Source organism: Lolium perenne, chromosome 4 (assembly GCF_019359855.2).
Source record: "Lolium perenne isolate Kyuss_39 chromosome 4, Kyuss_2.0, whole genome shotgun sequence".
Classification (NCBI taxonomy): domain Eukaryota; kingdom Viridiplantae; phylum Streptophyta; class Magnoliopsida; order Poales; family Poaceae; genus Lolium; species Lolium perenne.
Genome location: NC_067247.2, coordinates 277,701,681 through 277,712,395, shown reverse-complemented (window position 1 = coordinate 277,712,395; position 10,715 = coordinate 277,701,681). Strand labels below are relative to the sequence as shown.

The window sequence follows — 10,715 nt, the reverse complement described above, 5'->3', positions numbered from 1 at the left end:
TGGCCAGAATCGGAGTGGAAACAGAGAGTTGGTCCCCATATCGGGCTAGCTAGTCTCAAATCCCCCAAGGTGACATCGACTACCTCGATGGAGTGGCCGAGTTAGGCTATGTTGCCTTAGTTGGGTCGGGGCCTTGATTTAGCACGCATGACTTGACCCAGGGAGGAGGATGGTAGCAAACAACTTTGTGGCTTGAGGATGGCCAACAATGCGAAAGCGCATCTCATGCTCTCTCTCTCTCTCTCTCTCTCCCTCTCTCAGTGGCTTTTGGATGATTAATGTCAACACAATTAAGGGACTAGTAATTTTATCTAGTTTACAAAGGAACATAGTCGTAGAACTGTAGAAGTTAGTTTAACCACATCGAAGACGACTCCTCAAAAAGATTTGAAGCATGCACGGGTTGAAAGCACGAGACTCGGACACTAGCTTAGAGCAAAATCTATCATGATGTGCTCATGTCTTGAGATGTAGATGTATTATTAAACCAAGAAATTAATTTGGCGTACTTGAAGCATGAAGCTTATCTAGCGCGCTAGTAATCTTAAAGTGCGCCAAATTAATTTCTACTGCGTTACTTTAAGGGGGTATTTTTTCATGGAAACTACCAAATTATTGAAGACGGTAATTTTTAATCTATAACTTCGAATCTTCATGGAAACAACTGTACTGTTAAGGGGATTAGATCTCCAGGGAAAACACATGAAACTTGTTGTGTATACTTAATATTCTCTTCCACAACAAACCCTGTTAAAAATTTATTAAAGAATTAGTCAAGCTTTAATAGTTTGATTTCCATTAATATATGACTCAGTCATAGTATAGTAATCCGATGGTGCACACTACTCATCCAATCTCCGCCCACAGGATTTGGAAAGTGCGATTGAGAATTCTGCGTTTGCTGGTGACGTCAAATCCCTTCCTTCATCTTTGTATGGGATCCGAGAGAACTAGGCTCTCAGAAGCAATCCATGCTTACTTTAAACACTGTTGAAGCTTGAATGGAACCCAAATGTAACCTATGGTGAGTCTGGTGCCTCGTGTGTGTTGAAGACTGATTTTGATGATTTGTTAGAGCTACATGGTCTTGATTAAAGCTCTAGGTGATTGATGCCTACGTGCACAACACAAGTTATCAAGGAAAACTCGATTCAGAACAACCTCAATTGAAGACTAGATTGTTGAAGTTATTTTTACCAGAATATCCATTAATAACGATTACGGCTAATTGTGTGACAGTTATTGGGTATGGTTGGCGACTTATACTAAACTTGTAGATATACTATTCTACCGTTACAAGCCCCCTCCCTTTCTCTCTCTTTCTTGCAGGAAATCTCTTTGAGAGTTGGAGTTTTGAGTTTGGTTGAGCATCGAACTAGAACGTGGTGTGACGACAATGATCTACTTGTTACTCTCGGAAAACTAACATCTCCTAAAAGACTAGGTGTCCGTCAAGCCACTGGTGTGTGGACTTTCCACAATAAGTGTGTGAAGGTTCGGAGGTGACCTCGAAGATTTGCCACTACATATTGAGCCAAGCGAGTGAAGGTTGCATTAACAGGGAATACGGCTTAGTCACAAACATGTGATGCTTGTTGGACAAAGGTGCACGCATGCATAGCCTCTCCAAACAGAGACATTGAGCTAGTTTCTACTTCTTAAAATCCGGGAAACAATGTGTTAGTTCCTCTCTATATTCCCTTTAGTTCATACTAGCTGTTGCCTTTACCTCTTTTTCTTTGTGACTACTGTGTTTGTATTCTTGAAGATAAAATTGCACCTTATACCGTTTTGTTCATAATGTTATACTATGTGTTCCTACTCAGCCATGTGAAGGTGAAGACCTGATTTGTTTGACCTTTCGCTACCATATATGTTGCTTCTTTGCGTCGTATTGTTTGTCTATATGATTATCTTCATTATATACTATTTCTTTGAGTAGTAGTTTTAAAAGTGCATAACCATCTTTCATGAATTACATCCTCAATCTAAAAGTGTATCTCGATCTTTCATGTGGTCATTATGTGCCATTCATGGCCTCATGCGGAGCTCCAGGCCTAATGCTATGGGCTTGCGAGGCAGTGGCGGACGCAGAAAAAAATTGAAGGGTGGGCACACTCTAAAAAAATTGCACTACCCCTTATAAAATATTTTTTTTGCCAAATAAACACTCCCTCCATTTCAGAAACTTGACAAATAAAAAAAATTAGAAAGGAGGAAGTTGCAATAGTATTGAAAAAAATCCATAGCATCTTTTTAGAATTCAATTAACTCATTTTTTTTTATCTTGTCACAAATACTTTCTAGATGACAATCTACCAAATAAACTGTAAATACTGCTGAATTTTTTTTGGCAATAAAAAGTCATGTAATTGGTTTAGCTAAGGAAGGACAACACCTTGATTTAATAGAGACCAAACAAATAGCGTTTCTTTTTTTGTGAGAAACTTTGACCGTCTAAAAAAAATCATTAGTTTTGGACACCAACACCAAAGTCGAGAGGTTGTATTTTAACACAAAAACAACAATCTAGACACAAACTTTATTTCTCTTTTCCTCATTCCGTCGAGAGTCAGGAGGAGAAGCGAACGCTCACCCCGTCGTCCGCCTCATCACACGTGTATGACTGGAATTAACGAAGAACCTAGGAGAAAATCCAAACGGGGACACGATCTTTGCCACACACGCGCGATGACAACTTTGCCACCAAGGTTCGAGCACTCTCTCCGCACGCTGCATGTGATGGTGGTTCTTCACTGAGTTATACTTTTGGTTTTAGTGTATACAGATTTTTTAAACTTTTGTAGTTTGATTACGTGCTAATTTGATATACTTTTTTTTAAGAAAAAGTGAGCTACCTATCTATACCTACCTTGTGCCGACTGATTTGGATGCATGGACGCTACCGACAATGCTACAACTGTACAGGCTGTACAGCATGCACGCGCACGATAGTCGTGGTGGTCTGCTGTGTGCTTCGCGCGTATGTACGCGGGCAAAACGATCCGCGCGTATGCGAAGGGAAGCATGCTAGGCATCATCACCTCGCTGGCCCAACTCGTTCGTCGCTCGCAGCCTCGCAGGAACGGAGTCGCTGGCTAGATTAGCGGTAGTTAAATTTTCCATCGGAATTTGGGGTGGGCCACGGCCCACCCGGCCCACCCTGTGCGTACGCCCATGTTGCGAGGGAAGGATAGTAAGTGGTGTGAGATCCATGAGATGTGGGAATGGCATGGCGAGCGACGTGAATTGCATGAAATTATGTGTTGACTTTGGTCGTGGCAAAAAAAAATGAGCAAGAGCACATGCTCCTAATATGAAATTTTCTTTTGAACTTTACATGTATTAATTTGTTAATTTTATGTAAAATATGTGCATGAAACATGTCACAAACTTAATTTAGAAAGAACATATTATTCTATTAACGCCATACTACAAGGTGTGTGTATAGGATTGAGTCAGAATCATGTACCATGGTGGGCCCGTAAAAGCAATGAGCTTGTCATGCAATGTAAGTATGTAACCACATCGAGAACGATTCATAGGAAGAATAGATTTGAATAACGAGTACCCAAATTTGTCGACAGTGGAAAGCGACTCGACGATGAAGTTACATGGAGGAGCTAGTCTAGTCCTAACTCCTGCAGCCCCTAATTGTCGACAAACCCTTTAGGCGATCCTAGCTCTATGGAATCAACTTTCTTATTTTTTTTCAATTCAAATTACTATCTTCTTCTTTAGTCTGTTTAAGAAAACATATTTTTATTAATTAAAAAATCATCTATAGGGAGTTATGTGAAATGTATACCGCTATACTTCAGACATGGCCTCTCCAAGCCATATGGCCAGATGGGTGTACCTGCCTCTGCCCAACTATTGGTTCCCGACGATTTAGCTGAGCAGTTTGGTTAAAGGAAATTATATTCATTTCCATCCCAAAGGAAATGAAAAAGTGAGGGCCTCTCAAAAAAAAAAAAAAAAAACCTAGTCTACAGCGCAGAACCGCAAAAGCAGCAAGACAGGACTGCTGGACTGAAGTGACCAAAAAACAAAGCTCGGTAGGCTGAGAAACAAATCCACCTCCTCTGCGTCCCGTGGTGGAAGACGAGGACCCCCGAAAAGGCCAAAGCCCACCCACAGAACCCTAGCCTAGGGTTTCGCCGCCATGGGATCCGCCGCCTCCGCCGCAGCGCCGCCGCCGCCGCCTCCTCCAGCGCAGCCCCATGGGGCCGCGCCGCCGTATGGCGTCGGGCTTGCCGGCATCCTCCCGCCCAAGCCAGACGGCGACGAGAAGAAGGAGGAGAAGGTGGACTACCTCAACCTCCCCTGCCCTGTCGCCTACGAGGAGATCCAGCGGGAGGCCCTCAGTTCGTCCCCTTCGCCCTCCATTTATTATGTTTTAAACTGCTTTGTCTGTGAATCGCTGCAGCATTGCCCGAATCGCTACTTGATGTATCATGTACATCTGTCTGCTCATTTCGCCAAAAGAAAAGTATATCTGTCTGCTCGTGCGGGTGGTTAATTAGTGCTATATTCGCCTCCTTGGTCGCGATTCGGTTGCTTGACGTGTTTTAGGTTTCTGAATTATATAGATTTTGCGCATCATTTCTATGTATTTTTTTTCGCGAAACATTTCTATGTATTTGATAGTGTGCTGTAGGGATCTAAAACTTGCGAGTACTCAAGTTCAATCCATCTTGGATCTTGAGCATCAGAGTACTACTGTAATGCAATTTTTACAGTGTCTTTGAATTATGTAAATTTGGTGTATTATTACTAGATTTATGAATTATATAGATTTTACAGATCATTTTTATGTATTTGATAGTGTGCTGTAGGGATCTAAAGCTAGCAAGTACTCAAGTTTAATTTGTCTGGGATTTCTTGAGCATCAGAGTACTACTGTAATGCAATTTTTATATAAAATAATATGGTAATGTTCTCCATTACTTACCCCTAGCATTCCGCTTCTGTTCCAGAAGGATCCTTAAGCGGAGTAACCTAGTAGTGTTGACATATGTGATAGATGATCTGGACTTTTTAATATACTTACTGATCTCTCAAACAGTCATGCTTCAGCTATTCTAAATCTACTCTCTTATGGTGTTTTGAACATGGATATGACTGAATATGCTATGCTAAATTTGTAAGGAAACGTAGTTGCCTGCTTTGCTTATTTGGTGTACCTGGCTACCTGTTATATGTGCAGTTTGGCTCTTGAGATTTCTTCCATGAGCTCTACTGACATGCTCCATTTGCAGTGTCTTTGAAGCCTGAACTTTTCGAAGGTTTGAGGTTCGATTTTACAAAAATGTTGAGCCAGAAGTTCGCGCTTAGCCACAGGTGAGAGCATGCAAACAAATTCTGGTTCCTTTATTTCGTATTTCTTATTTGTGATGTATACTGACATCATCCACAGTGTTCTTATGGGTTCTTTGGAAGTTCCATCTCAGTCAGCTGATGTTATAAAAGTCCCGACAGCACAGTATGAATTTGGTGCCAATTTTATTGACCTTCCAAAGGTTTGTTTTTGTCACATTATGGCATGACATTTCTGTGTCACATGTTGTATTTCTGAACTTAACTATATGAGGGTTTTTTTCTTCAGTTAATGCTTATTGGAAGGTTGATGACTGATGGAAGGTTGAATGCTCGTGTGAAATGTGATCTGACCGAAAATCTGGCGCTCAAAGTCAATGCACAGGTAGTTAACTTGATGTTCTTTTGTTGATGACTGTTATTTTGCTCTTTATTTGGCTGATACTTTCTTTTTCTCAGCTTACCAGTGAGCCTCATTACTCCCAAGGGATGTTCAACTTTGACTACAAGGTTTGTGTTTGTGACAATGCTTCTTTAAGCAATAAGTGTGCTCCAAGCATTTCTGATCAGTCATGCTTAATCAGCAAACTACCTTTTTATTGTGTGCACCCATCTAACAACTACTTCCATCTGTTAACACCTTGAACATTTTTATAGGGCACAGACTACCGAGCACAATTTCAAATTGGAAACAATGCATTCTACGGGGCAAATTATATTCAGGTAATGATATTATGTCATAATTTTGTTTAACAGCGTCATACTCTACCTGAGAGAAACCAACATGGGAATATGAGTATATTCAAGTTTCTCCCTAGTCGCCAATTTGTTGCTTGATTGTTTAAATTCTTCAGAGAAATTCAGCAACTTCCGCTATCTGTTCACATTCAGTTTTCTGCCCTTTCCCCCTGATGAACTTCTTTTATATTTTGTTCCCTGAGTGTGTTCTTTGTTTAATGTTGTGTCCATGCTTAGGGGCCATCATAATTTGCAATTTTGGTTTGTTTGAACCTTAAGCTCAGTTTATGTTTTGAAACAAACTATACTCTTGAATTGCAGCTAAATGATCTTCTGATATTAAGTTATCAGTTAAGACATAAATTTTCAAGATTGTTACATTTTGTTGCTTTATGTAGGAATTAGTCAATTATATTTTGTAACAGTGATGTTTACAGTTATAAATGGACTCAGCATCATAGAATTGATTTTGAACTTTGTTATGTAGCTTATATTTTGTAACAGTGATGTTTACAGTTATAAATGGACTCAGCATCATAGAATTGATTTTGAACTTTGTTATGTAGCAAGCATACTTTCTATCAATTACTAAATAACCTTACTGCACACATGACATATTATTAGCTTTGTAATGAAATGAGGCATTACATTTTTTTGTTGACTAAATACTATCCATAAATATTGTTACGAAGATAAATTGTTCCTTATTTACCCTTTTTTACAATGAGATACAAATCCTTCTGTATTCCAGAGTGTTACTCCAAATTTGTCTATGGGAACAGAGATATTCTGGCTTGGTCAGCAAAGGAAGTCAGGGATCGGGTTTAATTCTCGCTATAATACTGATAAGATGGTAAGAAACTTATGTAGTCTTTTGTGTTTGGATGGTATATATAACTTTTGCGTATCATACTTAATTTTACAATCCCATCCATTTCTTTTTGGTGTAAGTGTTTAATTGGGTAGTAAAATTTTCAGGTCAGTTAAGGGTTATTCTTTTAGAGGAATTAAGATAGGCCTCTAGGCACATGCTTATTTTGGAAATTGCTTTCTCGTGTCACTTTAGAAATAAGAGTTACTGGGTCTTTTCCTATAGTCCAATCACTATAATAAGCACTGTTATTTATCGTTGCCCAGCTGATTGAGCTTTGCTCACATGGCTCAACTATCAACTGATGTTGTGCATAGAAAATAAATCGAATGTGAGATTGAAAGCTGAGCGTAGCAAATGGAGCTTCTTTTTTGGACAGCAGGCTGAGTTCTATTTTTCATGACCATTGCAGGTGGGTACTCTACAGGTTGCCAGCACTGGTATTGTTGCATTAAGTTATGTCCAGAAAGTTTCCGAAAAGGTCAGACTTCCATGATTTTCCAACATGAAACTTTTGCATACGATGCTAACCTGATTCTAACTTATAAATATATCATTCTGCAGGTGTCCCTTGCTACTGACTTTATGTATAACCACATGTCCAGAGATGTGACTTCTAGCGTTGGTTACGACTATATCCTTAGGCAGGTTAGTGTCCCTACGAAGCTTTTTTGAGTATTTGACATTTACTACCAGGTAGAAATGCATTGCTCTTCCAAGATCTGTTTCGCTACATGGGCTTGTGTCTGCCAGTGGATATAACCAGACATTATAATCCGTTGTTATCTCACCCATTTATTGCTTTATTTCTGAAAATTCTTTCTTGTAAATTTCGTTTATTAATGCATTCTGTTACAGTGCCGTCTAAGGGGCAAAATTGACTCAAATGGTGTCGTTGCTGCATACTTGGAGGAGAGACTGAACATGGGTGTCAACTTTCTTCTGTCTGCAGAGGTATTGAGTTGTAGTATGAAGAAGTTTTGTTCCCCCATACTATTTTTTGAATCAGTATTTTCTGAACTTGTGTTTTGTGACACAGATTGACCATGCAAAGAAGAACTACAAGTTTGGTTTTGGAATGACCGTAGGAGAGTAGATCTGCTCACAGCAATTACTGTGAAAGGACTACAGATGCTTCCTCAGCTCGTTGTAAGTGGAGGTTTACCATAGTCTCAGTTTCAAGTGATCAGGTTCTTTCCCTCCGTGCATTGCGAAAACACAGGGTCTGGTTTTTGCTACTTCACATAGTTTCTTCAGTGTACTTGCGGTTGTCACACTTCAGCTGCTTGAGATAACATGGGCATTTGGGTGTCCATGATTCTTTGTTTATCTAAACAAAGCTGAAACGTTGTTGTAATAATGTTCTCTCGGCTGCTGGAAAATTTTACATTTAGGTTTCCAGCACTAGGATTTTCTGTGCAATGACCATAGTCCACAAGTTGCAGAAAATACATTGAAAGTTAATGTGCAATCCTTGTTGCGTGCATTACATGTTCGTAAATTTAAAGACACCGTTACTCAATGTTTCCTGTGCGAATTGATCTCACATGGTTGAATTATTTCAGTGCGTTGATGATTTGGGTTATTTCATTATGTGATCATATAAGCAACGAACAGCTTTTTACTCCCATTGTGTATGATTTTCTCTGTTGGACAAAGCGACACTTAGGCACCGCTTAAGCATGCTTATGCACTAGGCGATAGACAAACGCCTCGCCTAGGGCATAAGTAGAAGTCTAGGCAATGTAACCAAAAAATTGGCTTCTAAAATAATAAATCATGCAATACTTTACGATCGAGTTAGGTGAGAGTTATTTTCAAGGTATTTATTAGAAATTTACAAATTTACATGTTCTAAATTAATGGTTATTCACATATAATAACCTATATACACACTTGTTGGTATAAACTACAGCTGGCCATGGGCAGCCTGGCCTGACCCAGACGACCCGGCCTGAAAATCCCGGGCCGGGTCGGGCTTGCACTTCGGGTTGGGTTCGGGCTTGTATTTTGAGCTCGAACGTCGGGCTGGGCTAGGATCGGGCTTGCAGTTTTCGCACTTTAGGCAGGTTCAAGCCGGGCTTCTCGGACCAGGCTGGGCTTTTTGCCTGTTCGGGCCAGGTTCGGGCTTAATTTATAGGCCCGACGGTCGGGCTGGGCCGGGCTCGGGCTAGGCATTTTACGTCTGGGCTTTTTCGGGCTTGGCCCGAAGCCCGGCCCAGCCCAAGTTTTGCCCAGGTGTAGTATAAACTATGCCCGCCTAGGCTGTTTAAGCATCACCTAGGCGAATGGCAATCGCCTCGCTTACGCCTAGCGTTTTTTCCAACCTTGATGATTTTAGAGGGAATATGGCTCAATCATCATCTGCATGAGTACTATTGTGTAACGTCATTGCCTTATTATAGGGTTCTAGGTGCATAACGTCTTTAATCGTGTAATATGTGTTCCTATACTCATGCATCATTTTTAGGACACCAAATATGCTTGTCACTTCCCCAATTTACTTAATTTTCAATGAATAGTGGCAGAAAAATACTGAGCATGAATTCTCAAGTTGAATTTGTGTTACATGTCAATTGTCACAATTACGTTAGCATTCATGAATCATCCAGATCATGTTTAATCGATTGTAGCTAATATCTCCAGTGTAGTAGTAATTTAGTAGCATAGCCAAACCAAAATTTCTTTTGGATGAATTAACATACCAGTATTGATCATGGGCTTGTACTATTTCTGCTGTAAGCAGAAACACGTAGTCAGCGAGGAAACATAGACTGGAACAGTGACTAACTGTATACTCTAGTCGATACAAACAGATTGCATGACAGTGTAAACATAGTGGAAACTGTTGCCAAACAACGGGTCTATTCAATGTATCTGCCCATTTATGTGCATCAGTGCATTACCAGTTTGTGAGGTAACATAGGTGCATTAACTCATGACTGAGAAACTGCATCATTCTTTCCTTTGCCTGCCTTTATCTGTTGCAGACAGAAACATACTTATACTGGGGGTAACAGAGTGCCAATTGTCCTCTTCCCAAAATAATTAGGTAAATAAAGGCGCCATTGTTCGTGGTGTCTTAAGTTTAATGAGGCACAAAAGAAGAGCAAATTTGAGCATCTTCATACATTACACTTGGTGTCTTGTTGAGATGGTGTGAGATTGTTGCTTCTTAGTGGGAGATTGTTACTTCTTAAAGCATCTCCACCGGCAGCCCCGATAGCGTTTTGGGGGTCGGCGTGGTTTTTTGGTTCGCATCAGTGCGCCCCAAACGGCGCCGACTAGTTTTCGAGCCCAATAGAATCACCGGCACCCCCGTGCCGGCCCCTTAGCCAAGTGCGCGAATAGGGCGCGTCGGCGCCTCGCGGAACGTCAGAAAAACGAGAGCGTAGGCTCCGCCTGGCAGCCAGATACACCAATTTCCCGACACACTAATTTCCCGCCTCCTACCCTCGCCTGAGCCGACTCCCATCCCTCTAGATCGCCATCGTCGCCGCCGCGCCCTGCTTGCAATAGACACCGCCGCCTATCTAGGAACCACCATCCATCGACACGGCCGCCACCCCCTTGACCGGCAATCGTTGTTTTGTCCGGAACAGAGCTCGCTGCCACCGCGGCACAACCTCCCCGCCCGCAAGGTGTTCGTCCGATTGCCACGATGGACATCGGGGACGAGATTATGGTGATTGTCACGATGGACATCGGGGACGAGATTATGGTGCGGCTGTTCACGGAGGAGCAGAACGCTGAGGCTGTCCGGCGGCAACAACAGCAGCTGGTTCTG

General features: G+C 41.3%; 1 protein-coding gene across 1 annotated transcript; it reads left to right on the top strand.

Annotated features, from left to right (window-relative positions):
- The first annotated feature begins 4,049 nt into the window (after positions 1 to 4,049).
- On the top strand, positions 4,050 to 8,450 carry LOC127295489 (mitochondrial import receptor subunit TOM40-1). The gene is made up of 11 exons (XM_051325447.2): positions 4,050 to 4,367; positions 5,262 to 5,343; positions 5,420 to 5,522; positions 5,609 to 5,704; positions 5,779 to 5,829; positions 5,977 to 6,042; positions 6,809 to 6,910; positions 7,341 to 7,409; positions 7,493 to 7,576; positions 7,787 to 7,882; positions 7,968 to 8,450. Exons 1-11 carry the CDS (start codon positions 4,166 to 4,168, stop codon positions 8,022 to 8,024), a joined length of 1,008 nt encoding a protein of 335 aa, XP_051181407.1. The 5' UTR covers positions 4,050 to 4,165; the 3' UTR covers positions 8,025 to 8,450.
- Positions 8,451 to 10,715: the final 2,265 nt, after the last annotated feature.